The sequence below is a fragment of the Aythya ferina genome, assembly GCF_964211825.1.
Source record: "Aythya ferina genome assembly, chromosome: 5".
NCBI lineage: Eukaryota > Metazoa > Chordata > Aves > Anseriformes > Anatidae > Aythya > Aythya ferina.
Genome location: NC_140301.1, coordinates 27,823,893 through 27,848,971, shown reverse-complemented (window position 1 = coordinate 27,848,971; position 25,079 = coordinate 27,823,893). Strand labels below are relative to the sequence as shown.

The window sequence follows — 25,079 nt, the reverse complement described above, 5'->3', positions numbered from 1 at the left end:
TTGTCCTCTACCAAGCTCTATTAGTCAGGCTAGGAGACATCCGCTTTCTTCACAAGGATGGAAAAGACACTGTGGTAGGTAAAGGGAATCTTAAAGTTGTTTCCAGTGGAGGCAGCAGGTCTATCTCCACATACCCTCCATGTTAGCAAAGGAATTTTCACTGCAGGGAACACCTCCCACCCAAGTCAGGAGCATTTAGCAGGGTCCTGTCAGGAAAAGATTCTCTCCCTGCCGTGGGTTCTCATTTGGGAAGTGCAGGGTAGGCTATCATCTCCTCTCAAAGGAGCTAGCTTAAGGAAGGAAAATACACACTCCCACCTTTAAACAATGCATGCAGTACAGAGCCAGAATATTTGAAGATACTACTAGAAGAGCAGCACAGGATGGTGTCCCTGTAGCCTGTATTGAATCTACCCACATTACTTCAAAAGGACATAATGCAGAATATAATTACCTCAGCAGGTATGTTCTTGAATTCATTTAGACAGTTTAGGATAATGTTATCCCCATCATTTTTGGCTGCCACTCCAGACTCACTGACACACTTGAGGAGCTGCCGGATCTCACTGTACTTCTGCTGCTTCACCAGCTGCTTGGCCACTTTGCTGTACACTTCTGTAGCCTCCAGCTGGAAGTCCTAGAGTCAGTTGAACACCAGAGCAACATGTTAAACATCCTCAGCAGGTTTTCTCAAAGGGACTCTACACGACTGAGATAATCTCTGCTGAAGACAAAATACCACACTATGCTCTTGCGCATAGAATCATATAAACATAAGTAAATTGCTCTTGCAACTTACTTATGTTTAAGACTTGAACTAGTGACCTCTCTCATAAGAGATTTTCCATTTTGTGGATTGAAAGACCTTTGGCAAAAATCTTTTGCTTAAACTACTGTTCTTTGCACTAGGTTCTTTAGTAATAGTAGTAGTTCTACCAGATTTTTCCATACCTGAAGGACTCTGAAGGCAATCCCAAATCCCTCCTCAATGTTTTTGCCTTCCAACATGACCTGAAAAGAGAGGCATCAGACGAGTTTGAGGATGCATGTTCCTTTTTTGTGACATATTGTTAAATAATAATGCTTGCATTTCTGGATTTTGCCTAGAGTCCAGAAGACAACACATCATTTCAACAGAAAACAACACCATCCCAACAAGAAGTAGAGCAAATATGGGGTCTGTTGTCACATTGATTCACTATGGAACACTGGGTAAGCTAGAGATGAAGGTGGGCTGAAGTTAAGAAGGGTTACAATGGCAGCATTATTTGCCATGCTTCAAAACACAGGAGGGATCCTCCACCTCTGAAAGTTTGAATTTTGAGCACAGAAGCTCCAGGTTCTTAGGTATTCTCTGCTACTTTGAGGAAAAACACTACTTTTTCATTAACTGTAGGTTGTATACACGCACAAGTAACTTGCCCATGAATAGTACCATATGTTGCTCCAACCATAAAATGTTTCAACCTCTACATCACATTAGTATTGCTGACGAAAAATAAAGCTGTGTTCTAAATAGCAGTAAGTACCTTGCAAGCAACGTCCATTTTCATGCTATTGTTTCCGAAGAGAGTGGGCAGGGAGGAACCTGTCATTTGAGAGGTTCCTGAGATCTCACATCGATGCAAGAACTTAGTTACTTCCATCTGCAGATCAACTGTATTGATGTGCCTAGGCAGGAAAAACAAAACACTCGATTTTGAAACTAAGTGTCAATTACTGTTCATATAAACTTACTACTTCCTTGAATATATTTCAAATACATGCATTTCCAAACAGTAATTATTTTAGTTACTATTGCATTGTTTTTCATGTAGCCAAACCTACAGCAATGTGGTTCTTTTTAGATTTGTGCACTCAGCAAATGAAAGCTGCAGGTGAGCCTTATTTGCATTGTTCTGAAGAGTGATCCAGAAAGTCTGAATCCCAAATAAGTATCTGCTCTCTCTTTTTCATCTCTTTATACCCACTCCCTCCCCCCAACTTTAACTTAATTTCTAGCCTAAAAAATATGAAAGAAAAAAAAAAAAAGAAAATCAAGATATAAGAGCCGAAGTACAAAAGATAAATGGCTAGATTTACAATTTCATTCTTTGAACATAAGGATTCAGTTAATACTGAAGCCTGTAACTTGTATACAGTTGAATTACAATTCAAACAAATATAGCCAGCTGAATATAACTGTCTATGCATGGAATGTTTTTTTTTGTTTGATTTCTTCTTTAAATTGAAGAAAGGTAGATGATAGACTAGATTGTTTAGTAAAAATAATCGCTCATCTTCTGCGTAGCTGGGGGAAAAAGTAATGGGAATCCTATACTTGCAACTAGCTGGACAGATCTTAGTCAGGGCCCCCTAGTATGTGTTAGCTAAACTCAGTCCAAACAACTATTAAGAAAAGACAAACAGCTGAAATTTCCTCTTTCCCATAACTTAGCTTGTTGTTTATACATACCTTGACACATCTGCAGCAGACATTTTCTTCCGAAATGTGAATACCATTTTTTTCCTTCCTGAACTTCTCGAGACCTCCTGCAGGTAGACTTTGAGATGGTCCTTAATCTTTACAAGCCATGTTTGTTTGCCTCCCAGTTCAGTGTATGACTTTGCTCCATGAGTGAAAAATCTAATGCAGGTCATAGCAGCACGAACATGATCCTAGAAGAAATATATCCAACACTAAGATGGATCAGAGTAAACCACCTTCTCTAATCCTTGTCTCTATAAAGTGTTCACACAAAGCAGGCAATGCTCTGTTTTCTTTAAAGCAATAGTTAAGCTACTGCAATGTGCCAGATCCATCACAGAAACACACAGCAGGTCAGCTGCAGTCAGTCCAGGCCTTCCCATCTGTCTTTCAGGATTGGAAAGTAGCAAAAATATACTTGTCCACCATGCAGATTTACAGCAAAGTAAATAACCAAAAGTCTGACAGCATTCAACATTTCTCATTTTACCTTCATGAACTGTTGTAGCTCATACAGAATGTGGTAGTAGTTCTTCCTCTGCAAGTATTTGCAGGCTGCAATCAAGTAGATACCCCAGCTCTCCAATCCTGGATCAATAGTTTCCAGCAAGTTCTCCAACATATGCAGTTTTCCACTTTCATAGCTTGGAATGAAGATCCCTTCAATGAACACTTCTGATGGGGATTCCTACACAAACACCAGAAAAGTAGCCTGAAACAAAGCAGCCGTGGCATGTAGATTTTCCTCATACAAAAGTAGTATTGAGTGACAGAGATCATAGAATTGACAGATAATTTAGAGGGAAGTGATCTCTGGAGGTCATGTGTTTCAAACCCTCACTCAAAGAGTGACCTCTCTAGGCCCACCCTACATTCTGAGTATTACCAAGTAGGGCGATTCAGCAGCCTCTCTGGGACCTAGTTCCCAGTCTAAACATCCTGAGCCCAATGCAAAACAAAACAAAACAGAACACATTTTCCTTACATTCATCTGGAACTACCCTTGCTCCAAATTGCGTCCGTTGCCTCTTTTACTGTGCACATGAAATAAGCCTGAATCCATTCTGTCCATAATCACCCACTCAGTAATTGAAATCAGCACATAGGTCTTCCCTTGCCTGCTCTCTTCTTCAAGCTGAAAAAACTCCTTGTCACCCTCCTCATACATCATGTACTTAAGGCAACTGTGATGAACTGTCTAAAGCCATCACCGTGTTGGAATTCAAGAATCTTCTCTCTCTGCAGATTTTCAGCTTTATAGTAAAAAGACAAAACAGTGTTGATACAGTGGCTCTACAAAAGAAAGAAAATAACTTTTTCCTTTTCTCTAGAAGCCAGTTTCAGCACAATGAGGAAGAGAGATTAAACACAAGATGTAAAGATCAACGTTATTTTTCCATGTCACTGAATTCTTGTCATTCACTGGACGGTGTGTGATAACATTCAGGACACTGGAAAACTACTGTGCAGAAAAACACAGGGATGCTCATTACCATCTTGACTGGCCTTGAAGCCCTCTTAAGCTGTTTTTCAAATTTAGTTTTAAGTGACGGCAAACTGGATTACTCACCTTATTTAACAAGTGAAGCAGTGCTTCTCTCATACAATCATGTCTCATGTAAAAGCTTATTATTGCCAGATTAGTACCGTAACTATGTAAATAGAACAAGCACTCCTGATAGTAGCTGTTGTGTTGGACCTTCCCCTCACACATCATCTCCAGAGAGAGACTTCTCGTTCTCAATGTCGCTTCAAGTTCCCTCAACGTGGCAAAGTAATCATCATCCTGCTGTTAAAACAGAATCAGTGATAGGTGAGGGCTAAGAAGAGAATTTTTTTTTTCAATTAGACCTTGTCACCCAGCCTTGAAGCTTTTTCGTTCTTGTTTTTAAAATAGTCATCGTTTTGGAGGGGTTAGTCTCTAGGAGGACTTTTTACACAAACTAGGTTGAAACTCTGCTATCAGGGACATTAAATGTTCTCATGACTAGCACAGCTCTGTTTTCAGGGACAGATGGGAGGCTTGTTTATTAAACAAAACACTCCAGCAGCTACTTCAATAACCTAATTCAAGCAGGCTTTTATATTCTCCTAGAATACTTAGGAGTAAGAGGTCTTTCACCATTATGATTTCGTATTTACTTAGTACTAAGAGTCTTTTTTTGGTGTACCTAATCAGAACTTCCAGAAATAACTCCAAACTGTGTAGTAGTGTTTTCTGCCAAGGGAAAAATTGAGATCACATTTTTAACCTCAGCTTTGAATATCTTCTAAGTTACTAGAGGAAAAAAACAACACTATGATCTGGCACTCGGCCACCAATTCACTGTGAGGAAGCAGCTACTGAACTTCTCACCAATATTCAATTTGCAGTAAGCAATCATGACAGAAGAAGAAAAACCTGATATCCGCTATTTTCTCCTGCATTGCTTTAAGATGTGTATTAAAGCATCAATACTTGGATTCGCCATAGCCTTTCACAGTAGACAGAATAGAAGACCCTTACCGCAATGAGTACGGGCTTCACTGTGGACTCCAGGTATTGTATCACATCCTGGACAAGCCTTGAACCATGGTTCAGCTGGTTTAGATCCACAGGTGGCTTTAAACACCGGTTAAACTTCTCTCTTGCTGAACTTAAATTTCCAGCTTTAAGACAAGCCATGCCCCAGGCATGCCATGCTCCACTTGGATCCAAGCCAGATTTTGTAGAAACCTAAATTCAAAATAATTTGTTAATATTACAATACAGTCCCAGTGCAGAAAATAGGAAAGCTAGCTTATTGGAGACTGTGACCTTTCACTTCCTGAACTGCATTTCCCATTAAAACAAACAAAAAATGACATGCTGATTATTTGTAGGTTACTGGCACAAAATGCCAGCTACTGAAACACCCACGATCTCCAAATCCATGTTTTTATTGCACACGTTTAAGCAGTCACAATTCTGGGAAATTTCAATTCCGCAGTTTTAAACCTTACAAAAAATCTGTTCCTGATGTGAAGATGTCATAAGGCAAATGATCTTTACATAATAAAATTCATTGGGTTTGTGGTTTAAAAAAACAAAACAATAGCAAATGCCCCATGAACTGCCAGGATATATATTTTTTTTTTTACTTCATAAAACTCTGCTGATCATATTTATTCCTGATTTTCTTTAGTCTATCACCTGCCTTTAAACATTAACACTTTTTAATCAAATACGTTACTTATTTCTGCTACTTATTACCCTTAAAAATCCTAATACATTTTGCAGCATCATAATCCTCTTCCTACAAACTGCAATGTCATAAACAGGCTTGTGAAATACCAGGAGCAGGAACAGAATGGAAGATAAACCACATGAGCTCTGATAGACAAATTTGCCACCATTGCTCTTTTCCAAGTAAATAGTTGTTAAAGTTGCCTTATTAAAATCTTCTGTGATATTACGGACAAATAAAACCAAACATACAAGCTTCAGAGAAAATCCTGCCACAAAGTATGCCTCAGCCCTTCTTCTGGATGTAACATTCTTCCCCATCATGACTGTCTGGCAGTTAGTCCATCCCCATTTTAATTGTATCAGAAAACAAGGCCCCTGTCCTTCCCTAAGCAGATTGCTCCACAGCAGAATACATCTTCCTTCTCAGAAGCTTTTTTTCCCCAATGTTCAGATAAGATTGTTTTCATTGTTTAAAAACTTATTCCCAGTTTGTAACAGTTTAAATATTGTCCATTTCACATACCACATCCATCTAAACTCAAGAAAGAGAAAAACAAAAGCCACCACAGAAAGATTAATATTCACATCCTTCTATTATCATTACCTCTATAGCTAGTTGATAGTACTCTGCTTCCAAAAGCCGATTTCTTAATCTTGTTACTGCTGCGGGAAGAAGAATCTGATCCAAAGATGGCACTGGACGGTAGGCAGCAGCAACCAAAATATTCAACACATCCACTTTGCTGATATAGCTAGGAGAAAACAAAGGAGGTTAAACAAATACATACACTTCCACTATTATCATATGCACTAAGAATCTTAAAAAAAACTTATGTCAAAGACAACTCTTAGAACAGCGTGTCCTAAATTACCAAGTACACCAGGTTTCTCTATCTGTTCTTCTATCTTACTGAGGCTCTCTTTTCTTCTCAACATTCAATGGAGCACTGGCAGATGCTGACTGCAGACACCAACTAAAGTTACAAAATCAAAATTGTATGTTTGAAATTTATACATTGCTCCTGTCACTTACAGCCCTGTCGGACAAAGTCTGAAGAAAGAATAATATGCTGTTTCTCAGGAAGTACAGATTTAAAATCCTATACTGAAATACAGGCTGGATGCAAACAAAAACCAACCAACCAAGCAAACAAAAAACCACCACAACAGTAGAAGTAAAATACTTACTTCAATTATTGTGAATTATTTCTCCTACTCTAAGAATTTTCTCAGTAATTATTACATAGTCGTATTAGTTGAATTTCTATCACTTGAGCTATTACACTATTCTTACTTACACTATGCAATAATTCTTACTTACACTAATTCTCTTCCTGTTTAAGGTGTCCACAGCACAATCACAAAGCAACCCTCCCGCCCTCCACTCCCTAGTGGAGACAATGATCTTGACAATACATCCTAGTGAGTATCTGATAAATCACCTGTCACAGAGAGCTAGATCCTGGCTCCTTCCAGCTTTTACAAACATCATTTTGGCACTGAAGAGTAACTGTTTCATGATGTCCATAAGGAGTCCAGCATCTACTTCAGGATTAGTGAGCCCTTGGGACAGTTTGCAGCAGTGCTCTATCAGCTGGTGGCCACACACTATACTGTTGCTGTGCAGGCTAAGGATGGCAATACACAAGGAAGAGCTGGGAGCCTGACAAATTGAGGAAAGACAGACAAATGTGAATATTGAGGTATTTCTCCAGGGAACTGCTTATACTGGACCCTCTTTCTCCAGACCTCACCTGTTCATAATAAAATTCACTGCGTACAGTTTCATTTTCCTCTTCATTCAGGGAAAAAATCCATTCAAGCTCAGTTGCCTTGGGTATTCGCACCACTGTGGAATATTCATTATTAGCAGTTTCTGCAGCCAGGAAGGAAAGAACAGGTAGAATCATTGTGCGAGTAGCAACAAACCTGGCTAAAGCCGCATGATGCAGAGTAGTCCCACAGTCTTAAAACAATCATCTGTGATGCTCTCATTGTACCAATTCCTGTAAATATCATTTGTCTAGTGCATACATTAAAGAAACATTTTCATTCCTCAGCAGGCTACCAAACAGTACCTAAACTCTATCACCAACATCCTTTCACCAAAACCTGGCTCCAGTAACATGTCTTCAAATAGTTAACCAATCTTTATCCTACAGGACATCAAAGCACTCTTTCCTCTTTCGTCTTCTCTCAGATGAGTATTAAACACTTCTGATCAGGAGGGAAATAGCAATAAGTGACCTATAGGTTACAGCTAACAAGGGAAACTGAAGAACCAGGTGCAAGAGAAAAGCCAAGTTTACTTATCTGCCTGTATCTTCTTTTGAGAATTCAAGTTATTTGAACATACTGTCCAGCAACTTTAAGATAAGATATTGAAAAGATGAGCTAACTTGTGTATTAAGTTTTCATATGAAATAGTACGGCAGAAAATTAGAGTTTTGATCAAAAAATTCAACAGAAGACATTGCTGTGGAAAGACTTTCTGTACACAAGGTTAACGAAATTTTGTTTTGAAATTAGCAACCCAGATACTGTAGTACAGTAGTATCATTTGTCATCTCGTACCTGATACTGAACAAAAGATTATGTAAATAAGTATCATTATATTCTTGGTTCTACTTTGAAACTGAGCTAAAAAACAAAAAACTTACTGTTCTAGAGCTCACAGAAGAATTGTTAGAGTGGTGAATAATTCTAGAGCTGTACTGTGAACTAAAAAAAAAAAAAGAAAAAAGAAAAAAACTATTTCTAAATTGAAATGGAGAGTGGAATAATTAAAACAAACCAGGTCTGAGAAGATTTGGTAAGATGTATTCACAGTTCCAACACAAAAGCTAGAAAAGCAGCCCGATACAACACTCTCCCTCTACACATGTTCTGATTCACTCATCCAGACAGTGATATGGGTCCAGCGACGGGTAGGAATGCTGGAACCAAAGCAAGAAAGCAATGGGAGCAGCCATAAGGGCAACCTTGGTATAATGGGAAAAATACTAACAGGAGATGATGTTTGCTGAAATACTGACAGAAGGAAATGCCTGCCAGTCTGGGAACTGCTAGCCTAGGAATCCAGAGCATCCTTGAGAAGTAAAGCTGGCATACTTGAAGTGCAGCTGAGTAGCTGAGAACCACAGACATTCTGAGATACCCTCATAAATGCAAAAAGAAGAAACTGCAACAACAAACTTATCTGGAAAGGTAGAAAGCAGACTGAGAAAGTAGGAAACAGCAACAGCTGTTGGCTGCTGTAGCTAGAAAAACAGGAAAACCGTCTGCGAAAGTAAAAATTCTTCTGAGAACATAGAAAATCTATTGGCTATCCCAGGTGAAAAAGAGAAATTAGCAACATCTACGGGGTGATCCAGGCAGTGATATCCCCTTATGTCTCTAGTGATATAAAAATTGCTTTCTACCCTCAACAGAGCTTCTCTCTGAGAACTTGCCCTTGGTGAACTTCCCTGCATGGGATCTGGACAGATCTGACCCTTGCCAGGGACACGTGGCTGACTACATGACAGAGATCAGCTCTGAAGCAAGACATGGTCCATCGCTGATTGGCCTCCCTCCTGGAAGTAGCTTGGTGAGTGCCATACCGGGTACACTTGGAAATATTTATGTATACTGGCCATGTGTATATGTGTATTTCAATGTAGTTATATAACTAAACACACACGTTACTAATCATGAGACTATTAGCTTTGCTATCTAACTTGTAATATATACTTTATTAGTAGTGATTTTGTAGTAACTGTAATAGATATACATTTGCTATACTTGCTTTAAAAGTAGTAATTCTCAGTAATTTGTAATACTGAATAATATCAATAATTAATACTGTAATAATTAATAATTATTAATTGTAATACTGTAATAATTTGAAATTTGAGAAACAAAAATCTCCCTGTCCTTGTGTATTACAAAATCCTGCAAGCCCACTGTAACAATCCTTACACACCAGGGTAACTCTTATAGCTCAAGACAAAGACAGAACACAAATGAAGAGAAGGATCTAATCAGAAGCATCAGCTCAAACCAATTTACAGCTGAATCAGTTTTGCAGCAAAGGTAAGAGTAAAACTACTTCTGTCAACAGCAAAAATGTTGAAATAGTCCAAACTTCAAAGGGGATAAGTAGGGAAAAATACTAATTCTCATTTGTTTTGTAGCACAAATACAGAATTTTCCTCCATGCTTTATCTTACTGCTATAAGCACTTGAAATAACTCTATTTTGGTCCAACAGAATAATACATCAGTATTATTCAGTATTTTTAGTATTATTTTCAGTATCAGAAAATTTTGCAGAATCACTTCCAACACTCAACTTAAGAAACAAACAACAAATGCCATCTGAGGAAAAATGTCAGGGTAAAATAAAAAAGTCAAATGAAGTTTTGTTATTGCTCCTCAAGTCTTATGATGCTAGATGGGGAAATGGAAGCACTAAAGAGAAATTAGTAGTTGATATTCATACAGCCAGCAAAGGAAATGGAACTCAGGTTACAACCAGACCCATGGGCAAAGCCTCATCCTTTGCTACCCCTAGCTAAATCTAAAATGGGGTATCAAACATCAGAGTACACTGCAGTGGTATTCAGAGGTACCACTTTTTACAGACTGTGCTAGAACACTCTGTAAAAATAGCATCACTCGGTACAGCTCTATAATGGACTAGTAATTCCTACTCTTACCACAGCCTCTCAGTGACTATTTCTAGCATGCAAAGTACCTTCTCCAACTGTTTTTTTTTTTTTTTTTCCCAGTACATTAATCCCCAAACTGCTTGTTCAGTATTGACTCAGGCATTTCTCCTAAATCACAAGTTTCCCATTCACAGAAGTTTAGAATACTTTATTTCAGACTGCTCATGCAAGAACACCATTGATATTTTTTAACTGAGGTTTTGATCAACCTTTAGCTACAGCTAGGCATGGCAGCTTGCCATCTCTAACTGCGTTGGTAATCACGCACTTTAAAAAAAAAAACAACAACACATTTTAATACTATTCCACTCCTTACCTTCCACTTGGTCCTGATCTTCTTTTGTGCTAGAATGAAGAGAGAAAGAGCCATTACGCCTAGTCCATGCCTTTCCATGCTGGGGAAAACATACTTTAAAGAAAAGGGATCAATATGGCTAGCCTTTCCAGAAAAAGGCACTGTAAAAATGTAACATGTCTCTCTCCCTGCCCTTCCGAACCCATTGCCTTGTCCCCACCCTCTGCTGTCTGGAAGTGCAAGATTCTGACTCTACATATTGTATTTCAACTACACTAAGTGATTAATTCTCATACCCTTCTATAGTAACATAACTTGCTGTCGCACATATAATGAAACACGCTGAGGGTAAGAACTGCCCAGTAACAGAGTATGTCAGAACTCACGTAACTTTTTTGGGATCCAAGTCTCTGACCTGGAAGATTTAGCTTTTTTTTTTTTTTTTTTAAATACAAATAGGGCGAGTATAAACAAAAAGACAAACACTTAAGCAATTAAAACATGACTAGTAGCATTCAAGTTCACAGCTAAGCTTTGCTGACCTAATCTGCTAGCATAAGCAACCATTCTGAATCAAGCTAATCTATCTACAGGTGACTGCTTATTTTTTCAGGTTTGTTTTCAGACTGCTATTCCTAGCAAGCCTCCTGATACTGCTGTAGCTGATACCGCTATCAGCAGGCTTTATGGGATCACAAATAGTAAAGCTCACTCTTTTCAGCTGCACTTTTCACCAGTTGGCCTAACCAATGCACAAATCCCCATCCAATTCTCAGCTGACAGATTTTCACGATCTGGTTGCTTTCATCTCAGACAGGCTATCTAATCATCAAGAACTTGCTTTTGAATACCTAAGGTTCAAGAAGTCGCACTCAAGGGACTAGGGAGTAGCATTAAAACAACTGTGTTCAACAGATCCAGTCAATTTGGAATTGAGGATAACTAGAATAGACTTACGTGCTTGTGTCATGTACCAAGCCAGGCAGATGATCTCTGTTGTAGTAGCTATAGCACTGATCACATACTCGAGCTGGATTTTCTCTACAAGCTTCTACTGCCATTTTCTTGGTAGAGCAGGAACTGCACACCAGCCTGCCACAACGCCTGCAGTGATGACGCCTGTTAAACTGAGCACAAGTCACAAATAAGCAACTGAAGGAACTTACCCAAGTCCACGCCTGTACTTGCCTCCACTCATGAGTAAACTTCACTTGATGAGAGGACACAGCACACATGAGGAAGCTTTTTAGAACTATAAAATGATTGATTCTCACTACCAGAGTTCCCTTCTATGGACACCCATGTTTAATATACTTGCTGCAGTCTTCAACTTTCTCCACTACTCAAGTTGTTCCTATTTTGGTCACCACGACATTTAGACTGCCTCTTGGAAAAATCAGAAGCTGTAGATTCTTTCTGACACTACCTTAGTCACTTCCAAATTCACAAGCAACAGGCATTTTGAGGAAATAGTACTGCTTCTAAGCAATAAGACAAGACTGCCAGCACACCTGCAAAAATCAAAATCAATCTTTTCCACTTCACAGTGAAAGCAGGTAAGCGGTGCTTGTCTCCTCAGCTACACTGAATAGAAATTAATGGTTAAAAACCCGCAGACTAGCAATCCTGTCAAGCCTACATTGATGTAGGCAAACTTGCTGAAGTAGCTAAGGGCTTTTACGAAACATATTACAAGCAACTGTTGACATTAAGGTTACAGTTCTAATTTTTGCTCCTTACCATGGTGAAGCGTTCAGATTTGCAAACCATACATATTGTTTCAGTGTCATCGGGTATCCATTCTTGCTTTGGAGGAGGCTTTTCAGGTGGCACAAATTCCTGAGGAAACAAATTTTGCTGCAAGCTTCTTTCTCTGGGACTTGCAGATACTGTTACACCTTAAAAAAAGCCAGGACAAGACAAACATGGAAAGGGATTTAAGCTGTTTAATGGAGTCTTGAATACCAGAAAACACTACAGACTTATCAAGACTCACAAGACTACCATTATCTTTTACCTAGACATAGCAGAGTAACATTGTGTAAGGAGTATAAATGCTATAAGCTAAAACTCTAAGATTGTAAGCTTCTAATACTTCAACACTAATGAGCAAGAGTACTTAGTTATTAGTACATCTTTACCACAACAATTAGAGAAGTATAAGATAACTTCAACATCCATACTTGTACCATAAGCTTGAAGGAGGAGGGAAAGAAAACACTCAGGAATATGGATACCAAATAAGTGGTATAGCATAAAATAGAACCTTAAGGATGCCCAGTGTTGACATTCCTGAAGACTAAGAATTTTCTTTATTATCTCAGGAGAGATATGGCATTGCTAGCAACAGAATATGCCTCCCTGTCTGGTCTGCTTTAAAACCTACTGTTGGTAAAATCAATTCAAAGAGGCAACAGTTCTTAAGTCTTTGGTCTTTAGCTTATTTGATCTTGCCAAAGAAATGTTAATTGAATCAAATTTATAGCAGTAGATAGACTCTTGGTTTATATGATGTGAGCCAGTTACACTTCAGGCTAACTATAAAGTTCTACAGCCCTACAAGCCACCTTCTATGTACATGGACACTAAAATAAAGAAAAAAAACTCCATTCCAGTAAAGCTAACTCATTCAAATGGATGCTGGATTGCAAAGGAACATTAGAGAACAATTCACTCAGGTTTTGTAACAACGTGTAGATATTAAGCTGACCACTAGGAGAGAAACCGAAGAGCTACACAGCCAAATCCAAGACACGCTGTCACCTCACATATACAGCACAAGCAGAATCATCAGCTCAGGATAGATAACCAGATAATAGTTCAGAGCCCTGAACAGGAGATCAGGACAGCACAGGCCCATCACTCACTGAGAATCACCAGCCTTGGAGGTCTGCGGATACCCTTGGCTAGTCATTTCCTGAGAGCACACACTATGCATCTCTCACAATACGTATCTTCTGAAGCGTGCATCTCTTGCATTAGATGCAGAATGGACCCTACAAATGAATTTGTGGTTGTTTTTAAGCCACTAGTATTCTTGTCTTGGATTCAATTATTTTGTTTCTATTTATTTGTGTTTGAGGACTGTGAGTGGAGCCCTCTCAGACAATAACAAAGCGTGCTCTTCCATCATGTCACAAAAGGGATTATAGAAAAAAATTAATTCAAGGACTGAAAGAAGAAAATAGACAACAGGATGAGGTTTCTACTGGAAAACCAAAGTTAAAATTAAGGAAAAAAAAGAGATGAGAAAAAAAGAGGAAGTACCACTACAGCGAGTGGGCTTCAAGAAAAGCTCTGCCTATACATCCAAAGATAGCACAGAAATCAAGACACAGGAAGATTAACCTGCAGCACCATTAATCCACTTACAACCTAGATCTGACAAAGAGATAAACCTTCTTCTTCCTGCAGATATAATCCAGTTCTCTGTGTTCTGTTCAGACTTGTTTTTCCCCCTGCAGTGCCTGAAATGGATTTGTGTGCTGACTCTTGAGATATCTTGTAGATATCTACCAAAAAAAAACAAAATAAAACTATGCTCTTCCTCTTCTCCTTCATGTCTTATTTTAACTGGGCCCAAATCACCAATACAGAGACCTACAGACCTGCATTAAACATGACCTAAGTTACTACTTAGTGGTGGTACACACTTCAAACATAGATAAGGGATAAAAAGAACAAATTGAAAGAAAATAGCATATAGATCTTACCCTTACCAGTAAAACTGGCAGAGGACAGTTCTGATGATCCTGATTTAGACGTTGCTTCACACTCCAGTATTTGACTGAGATTTTCTTGGATACGTATCACAGAATCTAGGACAGAGTAAAAAATCAGAGAACAATATTGTTCATACTTCTGCTTGTTTTAACAAACGTCACAGGAATACATTCACAGGAGTACATAACAATGTTAGTACAAACAGGATTAGCTGTGTAATTACAAATTATTATCTTTAAAGAAAATTAGCCCACAATGATTCAAGTGAGACTATATAAAACGCAGAGAAAGGGATCCTTAGAGCAGTGGACTACTGACAGGCACAGGAATAATCCAGCAGAGAAAAAGTATCGTGTGTGAGAATAATAAATTACAGAATCACAGAATTTCTAGGTTGGAAGAGACCTCAAGATCATCGAGTCCAACCTCTGACCTAACGCTAGCAGTCCCCACTAAACCATATCCCTAAGCTCTACATCTAAACGTCTTTTAAAGACTTCCAGGGATGGTGACTCCACCACTTCCCTGGGCAGCCTGTTCCAGTGCCTCACAACCCTTTCAGTGAAGAAGTTCTTCCTAACATCTAACCTAAAACTCCCCTGGCTCAACTTAAGCCCATTCCCCCTCGTCCTGTCACCAGGCACGTGGGAGAACAGGCCAACCCCCACCTCGCTACAGCCTCCCTTGAGGTACCTATAGAGAGCGATAAGGTCGCCCCTGAGCCTCCTCTTCTCCAGGCTGAACAAGCCCAGCTCCCTCAGCCGCTCCTTGTAGGACTTGTTCTCCTCCAAATTGACACAAGGTACTCATTGCAAATATTGTTTCACATTGCAGCAGAAGGAACATACTTGCAAAGTTATAGGTCATTTGTCAGGAAGAGATGGACGACACCTTGAGAGCCGCATCTTTAAATTACAAAATGGTATCAACATTTTGAAAACGCTATGAAGCGAGCTAGGACAATGTATGTAGGAACAGGTAGACAAATACAGACAGGCAAGCACATCATGCACTTCCAATGCAGTGAAACAAGACCACTGGACTTGATCTGGAGCACCCTCTGCTGTTCCAGTTACAAAACCCTCAAGCACAGAGCCAAATGCAGAACTGATGACAACACAGATGAGAACTGATCAACAAACCAGAAAAGAGAGCTGTGCCAAGAATGTTAAATAGAACCAATAAAAAAAGGAACAGGAGTCTAGGAGGAAGGAAGAGTATGCACATTTCCCCCACAAAGTCTCATTTGGTTTAGGGGGAAGATGTGGTTGAATGCAAGTTTTAGAACTGCTGAAGTTGTTAGTGGCTTCACGTTAAACAAATGAAATAAAATCAAACAGTGTTGAATAAGAAAATAGACCCTGAAAAGGAGCAACAGAGAAAAGTGAGAAAGCTTTGGAGCTGTTGGTTTATGAGTACATATGCTTACAAGAAAGGCAAGGACTTTAAGAACATATTCTGGGCTAGAGGGAAACTGAGGCATACATCTAAAAATGTTATGGCCTACTTGGTAAAACAATTCTGGGGGAAAATTTGCCCTTCTTTCCCAAACAGAAAATTCTCATGGACAGTCACCTGATCGCTTTTCTTTTAATGCATAGGGGAAGTCGAGGGCTTTTTCTGCATACTTTGAGAGCAAATTGTCAATGTCTTCTACAGTGAAGCCAACTTCCTGTCCACCTAAGAGCTGGAGCAGTGTCTGCACAGCCACAGCTACCCAGTCCACTTTCATATTCATGAGCAGCTGTTCCAGCATAAGCAGTGGCCTGGAGGAGAGGTGGAAGTAGTTAACACGGGAGAGCTCAGGTAGAGTCAGCAACACCTGTGAAACAACAAGAAGCAGTTAAAATTACGTGCCTCCAAATCTGTGTTGCTGTGAGATTAAAGACAAGAAACTGTCTGAGCAGCTTACACAGGGAATGGAATGACATGCAGAGGCTAAAAAAAAAGGAGTTGGGACTTCTCAGGCCTATTCATAGCTCTGTGACAGAATTAATGTACGAATTTGCAGAAGTTACTTAGCTTCTGCTTTCACATTCTAAACACTGCCTTATTTCAGAGACATCTGAAAGTTAGAAAGCATTTTGTGACCATGTGACAGATATGTTACAGCAGGGTAGAGCACATTCTCTTGTTAAAATAAGGCTACAAAAAACCCACATTATCCCAATCCTTATCTTTACATCATTTCAGGAAACATGAGGAGAAAATATGAGCAATTCTCCTAAAGATGACCAGCTAATATGGATTCTACAAATCATGCCTTCAAAAGGGACAAATAAAGGAACAGCTTAATGTTGTGCTAAGCACTGGAGCAAACTGTCATTTGTAGTCCTGCAGCAAACCGTTAATTACAGGAAGCCCTCCATGTTGTTCACCTACAAAACATTTGACTAAAGTAATCTATGGGTTAATACGTCTGTTTCCAGGGTAAGCCCAGAACCTACATGACTTCTGTAAGGGCAATGGCCTTTTCACCAGGACTGAGATAGCAACTGTACTAATAGACACCCCAATTTATTCTCTCATTTAGTCTGCATGGTCCCCCACTCCTCACAGCTAAGAGTGAAATAAGAATGCTCTGTTTACACTGGGAGCTACATTAACCTCAGGATGCAGGAAATGCCAAGATGGAGAAAGGAAAGAAGTTTCAAACCATTATTAACCCTATTTTGGATCTTGAGACTAAGTATCTTGAGTCTGATAGGTTGAGAATGCTTGATAAAAACCTACAGGCAGGTACTTCTATAGTGCTTCTATATTGCTGTTAATCCTACAATGAAGGAGTTTTACTCACTTTTGATCCCATATAGAGTGCTTGGATTTCATTACGTCGTGCTGTTGTCAGATTCTTGTAGAAGTGATTTGTGAGGTAATCAGCTAAGAAATGAGATGCTGCCAAGCTGGGATGCTGGTCAAGGGACTGCTCACTGATTGCAAGGCAAATACCAGGGTCTTCTATTCTTTGCAAAAGCTAGAAACATACAAAATACAATAAATCCCTACTGCATTCCTGGAAAGGATTCCTCATATCAGTCAGTGAATAACACATTGCTATCCTACAATGGTCCAACAAGCACATTAACCTCCACAAGTGTCTTATGTATGTCATGGTGATTTAGATGATCCATTTGCCTACTTATTGCCTATTTGCTCCATTTCATAATCAAAATAACTTTTAAAGTATTCTAGAAGCAAGGTGGAGACCTTTCAATTCTGCATCTTGTATCTCATTCCTTGCTTAATTTTTTTCTTTTATTTTAAAAATACGTAGTCTGAAAGAGCCTGCATCTTATTTTACTCTGTTATTAGAAACAGCTCTGTAATTATTAAAAAAAAAGAATTCACACTTGGGTAATTTGGGCACAAAAGCACAACTAATTCATCTTACTACTTTCACTTCTGATTCTTCTGCTTAAGCAGCACAAAAGTGCTTCATTATTATTTTTCAAATAAAAGTTGGCTTGTATTTCCCTTTAATTAAAATAGTTGTAAAGACATCTAAAGTTCTTGGTCCAAAAACTGGACTGCAAAGCTATATTTTCATTTAAGTGGACCAGGTGAGAGCCAGGGTCCTGAACGCATATCCAAACAAATAGCATTCCTTAAAGGAAGAAGCAAAAAAGCCATGAAAATGCCAAATAAAACCATTTTCTATGACCTAGCAACTACAAAACAATTTGCCAAAATGTGATATACAGACAAAACACGTTTCTGACGATACTGAAATCTCTCAGAAATATCCATGTGATGTGAGTAAATGACAGTGACAACAGTTTGGATACCTTATTCTCAACTTATTCAACCTTGAGATGTAAGGCTGAAAGTGTCTTGCTGTTACCTGCAATGCTTTTTCCATGTCACCTGTCTCCAGTAAGTGGAGAAGGTGCTCACGGTGAAGGTTGATCAGGTCTTCTCTTGGGACAGGATACAAGTGCCCCCATTCCTCACACAACTCATAGTCCTAAAGAATAAGAGAAAAAAAAAAAAACACCAATGAAACAAAACCAAAAAACAACCTTCTCCCCAAGTTTCTCCCAAAGTTCTGATCAGCTTCAAGAAATTCTGTAGCTTAGATTCTTCTCCCCTCATGCAAACATAAAAAATGAAAATGACAAGAGGAAAGAGATGACACCCAGTTGGCCAGTCGCAACCTGTACTGAGAATAGTTTCTCACCTCACAGTAAGCACACTGACTTTCTAGAGACATTCTTCAAGCCAACCAGATTTACAGCATTAGTGCTTATATAATAATCAAGCCTGTATTACACCAAAAGTCATACCATTAAAGTCTTCAAAGTCTTAAGAGAAAAGAGTAGGTTGTACCTCCAAATAAGAGTTACAGGATTATTAATTACATGTAAGTCTTGACATTAAGCACATACTTGTATTTGTTTCTGTAGCACAGAATTGAGTAAAAGAGTCCTTCCTCTCAAGGTATTAGTATCTGTTGATTGCTGTTTTAAAAAGCTAGTTCAACAAATTTATCCACTCAAAGTTTAATGTGTCCACATGACAATGCCTAACCTTTGCCTTCAGAATGATATTCATGATGGTCTGGGGATCATCAGTGCAGGCTGTTTTCAGATCTTGCCAGTCATTCCACAGAGGTTCGTTTTGCAAATTCAAAATCTGAAAAAGTTTAATATTACTGTAGCACACACAAGTTTTATCTACAAAAATCAAGTCTAGGAAAACAGCTGAGCTGCTCACATCAAGAGACACTTTGCACAAAGAAGTCTAAAAGGAGATCCACATTTATCTTTAGCCCTCTACCAGGGTAATGTAATGCACTTCCACTCCAAAAGAACTGTTATCTTTCTAGAAGTGTTAACCTACAAATGGCTCTGCAAAGCAGGTTTGTAAGGGAAGGTTTGTAGAAGACTACACGGCAGTAATTATGGATCAAAGAGTAAGTGTATACTGCAGATGTTGCTGGTGCTAACAAGTGAGAATCATCAGTTAGGAGAATCACCACCATACAGAGTTCAGCAGGGATTTATTCCTCCTTTACACTCCATCTGCCTTTTCAGTCCGTGCTGAATTGCAGGCCAGCCAGTCTGACTTAACTTGGGTATCTAAACTCCCCTGCAGTTAGAAGAACTTATTGGACCAGTCATTCTCTACACTACACCTAGATATATCTACGCCTCTCAGGCAGACAAAATCATGAACTGCAATGGAAAACTTCCAAAAGTCCTAGCATTGAAACAGAATGGAAAAACAAGTTCTTTGTAAAAAAGTGGGATGCACAAAAGTTTATGTCTAAACTTATTTGCAGACCTGAACTCTCTTAGGAGAATGGGAAAGTTAAAGGGTAGAAGAGTATGTTAATTGGATACGACAGTACTGAAAACACATCATATGTTTTTGGAATGAAAGACTTGAAAAGATACTATGATCAAAAAGAACCAAGGGCCAAAAACTTTTTTTTTTTTTTTTTTTTTTTTTTTTTTTAAAGTGCAAGCCTGTTTTCTCCCTCCTGCCTGTTTCAACTTACTGGTTACTTAAGTAATGGCTTTGTACCTTTTGATAAACCTGAAGTTCTTTCTTCCTGCTCTGCAAGTTGGCTTTTAGTTCATCAGTTATGCCCAAATCAGAAATGCAATACGCTAGTATTTCCAAACAGGCATCAAGTGGCCATTTGTCCAGGCAGCGCAGGGCCAGCATACTTCTCAATGTTGCATTTTTTACTGGGAACAAGTACTGCCAACCATCCTTACCTGCAGAGAAAAACCACCAGATAAAACTGAGTTTTCTGTATTTTAGAAAAATTTAAAACAAAAAACGAAAACAAGACCATAATACACCCTCAGCTGCACTGGATGGTACCACCAAAACAAACAGTACATAGCTGAAAAGCCTGTACTAGACTCATGCCAAGCATCAGGTTCTCAGGAGGCAACCAAAGTCAGTATGGGAAACTTGCTATCTTTAAACTCCTAAAAGGCCTCTCTTTTCATGGGATACATCATCCATGTATGACGACGACACTGCTGTAAGAGATGTTCCATTAACAATACTGTGTCTTCTGACATATCTAGCTCTTCAAATACAAGTAACACTGAAGATACATTCCAGTTCTCTTGTACTAAACAGGTTTTGTGTAAGTTTACTATCAGGATTTGCAAATTTGCGAAACAGGAACTACACCATCAGAGAAAGCAAATTTAGGATGATAGTAGGGAAGAGATCCGTTTCAGTATTTAGATTTGCTCAAGGACTGCTACCTTAGTTTCTACCTGCTGTTTCAGGCTGTATTCTTCATATAATACAAAAAGGGCAGAAGGCAGAGGAATGCAAAGGAACACCTGACTTCATCTATCTTACCTTCAGCAGTTGCACAGCTCAGCACAACATCCTTAATGTTGTCCACCTCCTCCACATCCTGACTGTACAAATCCAAGACCTTCAGAGCTCTGACCCAATCCTTTGCAGCAAGTGCTTGTTCAAAGACTTCCATTAATACCTTAACAGCTGTGGTGGAATGCAGTCCTAGGAGAACCAAAGATACGTATGTCTTGCCAGAGAAGGCACTAGCCAAGCTGACGCCTTCCTCTTGCTGATTCTGAAGTGGCTCAAACATAGCAAGCAGGAATTGTTCCAGGATGGGGAACTCCTTCAACAATGCCTCACACTCCCTGGAAATCTGTTCCAAACCTAATGGCACCTCCCGTTTGCCCCGAAATTCCATCCAAGATAAACTCGATTTGGAAGTTTTCTGTATATTAGATGCACTTAGACATGCCACTGTGGCTGTTAATTTTGACTGGGACTTTAGGAAGTCCAGGGAGGAGGCAGTGAGTGTGTTCTGGCTCAAGTCAGTCGCAGAGGATGGGGCCTGAGTGCAGATGTCCTCAGAAGCCATTGCAGGACTGAGGGTAGGTATTTCAACATCTGGCAGGCAGTGGCAGGCATACTGATGTGCTAGGTTGCTGATGTTTGTCAGAAGTGACTTTGCCTGGCTGGTTTGCCTTGCGCTGCACAGGGACAGTGGTTCACAGCAACAGTTAACAATAATTTGCTGCACATTCAAGTTCAACTCTTCTTTAGCCAAGAGTGAAGCAAGCCTGCAGGATTGAAAACAGAATCAGCTTACCCAACACAAATAAACAGTACTTCACAATTCCAGATTTTCAGGAACATTCCAAATGCTTTGTGAGCACAAACCCCTCACACTCCTCACATGAGAAGAGTACAAATCTTATATTCACTCAGTATGAGAGAAATTATACAGCATGACATTGATAACTCACAGCTTATGTTGCCATTCCTTTAAAGAAACTGTTGAACTTACCACTCAAACATTGTCGTATTTAGGTACAAGTCATACTAATAACAGTTCACTAATAGTGCTTTTTTTTTTTTAGTGCTTTTTTCTTTCTTTAAGAACTTCTTTGTCAAATCAGACAGCTTGATTTAGTTGTTTGTGATGGAAAGACCTTAGATTACCCAGTTTTACCGGGGCAAGAGCCATGCCCAGCTGTCTTCTTGAGAAGCATTACTGGTATATTTTATTTTGCCGTTTGTTTGTTTTTTTAAGCTGCAAGTCCAGTGTTCTGAACAATATTACACTCAATTAAAAAAATATACATAAAGGTTCTCTCTTCACAACAAATGGTAACTGTCAAATATGGTACAAATATGGAGTTGTAGCTGTAGAGAAAATATAGACTAAGCTCTCCCTAGACACCAACCCTTGCAGCAACAAGTGACCTACTAGTGGGAGATAACACATGGAGGCTGTACCGCCTGTGCTAAGTAGCCAGAGAAGATTTCAATCTTAACTGAGATCCAAAATCACCTAGAGAGGTATATCTGAAAAGCACCAACCTGTCAGGTTGAACCTGTCTTTCAAACAAGAGTTGGGAGAGTAGCTGAGATGGACTCTGCTGTAACAGTATGAAAGGATTCCCCACTTTCACTTCTGCAGATAAGTCTTAAAAAAATAATAATAATAAAAAAATCAGAGCAAGACAGAACATTTACTACAACACAAACACATCAGCCAAATAGACTGGCCAAGTCTTGTATTAGGAACACAGATTTGAAGAGCCTGAAATCTCTTGACCTAAGTTCACAAAACTTCTGAAGAGTCTCTGGATATAGACTGGTGAGTCCATGTTCTATTCGAGTCAAAGTCAGCAAAGACAGACAGGAATTCACAGAAATAAAGCTACTTCTAAAAAAAAGAAAAAAAAAAAAACACTGAAAACCTGGCCAGTATTGCTGAAATACCTTTCTGTGCACTAATTATGCTGAGTAACTGTTTGCTTTGTTTCAACAAAGTGCATAATCTGGGTCAGCAGTTAACAATACTGTTCTGATTTACCCACTGCCATCAGCTACTTTTTTCTTAGCTGTTGCTGGCCTAGGTGTTAAGAAATGAAAAAGGCAGTGCAATAATAGAAATTGAATGATCTGAACTACACAGAGGTTGTAGGCCTGTTTACAAAGGAGACATTTTTATATGGTTACTTCTTAACGTCAGAAAGACTACACAGCCTGGCTATCTTCACTTATACTCAGGCTGTCAGACAAACCCCTTACCTAGCTCTGTATTCAGACTTCGTAACACAACAGCACTCAGTGTAGTTACATAGTCAAAGAAGATCTTCACGAAGTTTGTCTTCATGTTGCTTTCTGACATGGGCTGGAGATGTTGGTCAAGAGTTCTCAGCAGGAGCTGTGTTTGATTCCAAACTAGGTGTTTTTCCAGTTCCACAGGTTTCAGAGACGCCTGTTCCACCAAGGTGCCGAGCAAGCTCCCTTTAGAGTCTGGTTTAAAGGAAGAAACACAGATCCAAGATTCAAGTCAGTGTTAAATGCCAAAGGCAGAGGGTGGAGGGGAAGGTTGAGGAAAAAGAAAAAGGTGAGAGAAATGCTTTAACATTAATGACCATGGTTCATCTAAGTCACCTTCATCTTTAAACGTTTTTATAAACACCCACATGCCATTTAGAAATTTGATGAACGCAGAGAAGACATAACAAAAGATCTCATACTACAAAACAAAGAGCTCTTTAAGAAAAGGCAGAGAAAACGCAACTCTGGAAAACTCCTTTAGAAAAGGATTACACGTTTTTTAATAGCTTTATGAAAATTGAAAGGTATATTACGCTACAATAGTTTTACAAATTTATCTACTTTTTGTAAAAGCTAAGGAAACAGCAATAGTAATACACCCAGTTAACTATAAACTGTCAGGGCAAAAAATACTTTAAGAATTCTTCGTTACGATTGAAGAAAAATAGTACAAGTAACCTCAAATGTACTCATTTACATTTGCCTTTCTTCTCTGGCAAGCTCTGAAGACAAATGCTTGGATTATAGGAAATACAGACCAATTTTACACTTCACATTTATGAATTTAAAAATGCATATTTTTGATGTACAAGTCAAAGAGCATTACTACTAGATTTACATTTTTCAGGACTGGACAAAGCAAAAGTCTAGATTCATTTCTCAGTCTTCATGACCACAAGAATAACTCACCCACAGAACGTTCAACGTGTGTCAGTGCTTTTAGGATTTGATCCAGATGGTGTGATAAAACAATCTCATTAGTAATGCTTTCTTCAGTCAAGGCAGGATAGCAAGCTTGAAGGAGGTCTACTATACTGCATCGAAAATAACTGCCCATTTTCTCATCTGAGATCTCTACAAAGAAGGAGAAAGAAATACCAACTATAACAAATACAGAACTATGTTTGCACAGGAAAATGCCCACAGAACTTAAACTGTATTATAATAACACTAGTTTGCCAAATTCAGAGTGATTCAGTTTATTCAGAACTGAGGTTGAGTATTTTTGTCCCCCCTCCCCCCCCCCCCTTTTTTTTTTTTTTTAAAGTACTAAGCTAAGAAATGAAAAAACTTAAAACTTTCCACTGCAACAGAAGGCAAGAATTTGAAATAAGCACATTCCAACAAAAAAACATAGCAGTAAAGCATACTACCTGACTTGGACTGCCCTTGAGATGTGCAGGAATAGTTGAGAATTTTACTTAATTGCTGAAGAACTGCTGGGAAACCCTTTAAACCTTCGGAGTGCAGTAACACAAAGTCAGGTCGGTGGCCTGAAAAAATCATGGAACAAAGACACAAAATAAAACTTTCCTTTTTCCATTCCTAATACCAAAAGCACAAAATGAGATTTCATTAAGACTCATGTGTTAGCACAAACAATATATTATACAAGGGCATTTTCTACAAAAATCAAATGCCTACCCCGAGTTTCAAGGCTGTTGAAAAGTCTTCTTTCTGCTGTTTCCAAAAGCTGTTTGCACGTCTTCCAAAGATGGCACTGAGTACAAGCTAGGTCAAATGCTGCCATTGCTGAAGGACTGAGGTCCTCGAGGACTTCCCGGAGAGGATCAGTATGCTCCAGCTGGATGTTGTTGATCCAGAAATTTTCTTGGAGAGTAGGGGCAAGACTTCCAGAAGTCGCAAGCAATTTATCAGTAACATCTGAGATGGAATAAAATACCATACCTACAAAAGTCAGCAAAAAACACAATCACTAATTAAACAGGATACTTATCTCAGATCCTGCCATCAATAATTATTCTCCAATCCTTTAAGAAAACAATAAGTGACCTGCTTTACAAACCATTTATTACAGAATAGATAAAACAAGCTGGGCATCAACAGTAAATTCAAGCATCCTTATCTT

General features: G+C 39.0%; 1 protein-coding gene and 1 long non-coding RNA gene across 5 annotated transcripts in view; one reads left to right on the top strand and one right to left on the bottom strand.

Annotated features, from left to right (window-relative positions):
* The window catches only part of ZFYVE26 (zinc finger FYVE-type containing 26), a 45,995-nt gene that overhangs the window by 3,665 nt on the left and 17,251 nt on the right, over positions 1-25,079 (bottom strand). The window contains exons 16-40 of one of the 4 annotated variants that reach the window (XM_084519447.1): positions 24,635-24,898; positions 24,364-24,483; positions 23,900-24,064; positions 22,955-23,182; positions 22,238-22,343; positions 20,735-21,474; positions 19,931-20,127; positions 18,932-19,036; positions 18,246-18,368; positions 17,202-17,378; positions 15,980-16,226; positions 14,395-14,499; positions 12,422-12,579; positions 11,639-11,808; positions 10,703-10,731; positions 7,430-7,551; positions 7,118-7,338; positions 6,280-6,427; positions 4,974-5,183; positions 4,038-4,256; positions 2,958-3,155; positions 2,456-2,658; positions 1,530-1,671; positions 952-1,011; positions 455-637 (exon numbers count right to left, since the gene is read on the bottom strand). In XM_084519447.1, the coding sequence (XP_084375573.1) occupies positions 455-637; positions 952-1,011; positions 1,530-1,671; positions 2,456-2,658; positions 2,958-3,155; positions 4,038-4,256; positions 4,974-5,183; positions 6,280-6,427; positions 7,118-7,338; positions 7,430-7,551; positions 10,703-10,731; positions 11,639-11,808; positions 12,422-12,579; positions 14,395-14,499; positions 15,980-16,226; positions 17,202-17,378; positions 18,246-18,368; positions 18,932-19,036; positions 19,931-20,127; positions 20,735-21,474; positions 22,238-22,343; positions 22,955-23,182; positions 23,900-24,064; positions 24,364-24,483; positions 24,635-24,898 (4,640 nt within the window). The remainder of the gene's footprint in view (positions 1-454; positions 638-951; positions 1,012-1,529; positions 1,672-2,455; positions 2,659-2,957; positions 3,156-4,037; positions 4,257-4,973; positions 5,184-6,279; positions 6,428-7,117; positions 7,339-7,429; positions 7,552-10,702; positions 10,732-11,638; positions 11,809-12,421; positions 12,580-14,394; positions 14,500-15,979; positions 16,227-17,201; positions 17,379-18,245; positions 18,369-18,931; positions 19,037-19,930; positions 20,128-20,734; positions 21,475-22,237; positions 22,344-22,954; positions 23,183-23,899; positions 24,065-24,363; positions 24,484-24,634; positions 24,899-25,079) is intronic. The other 3 variants (XM_084519448.1, XM_084519449.1, XM_084519450.1) reach the window with 3 other exon arrangements.
* LOC311436906 lies at positions 8,433-14,234 on the top strand. Its single transcript, XR_014693164.1, has 4 exons — positions 8,433-9,009; positions 9,107-9,264; positions 9,643-9,749; positions 13,764-14,234. It is a non-coding gene; the product is annotated as an uncharacterized lncRNA (long non-coding RNA).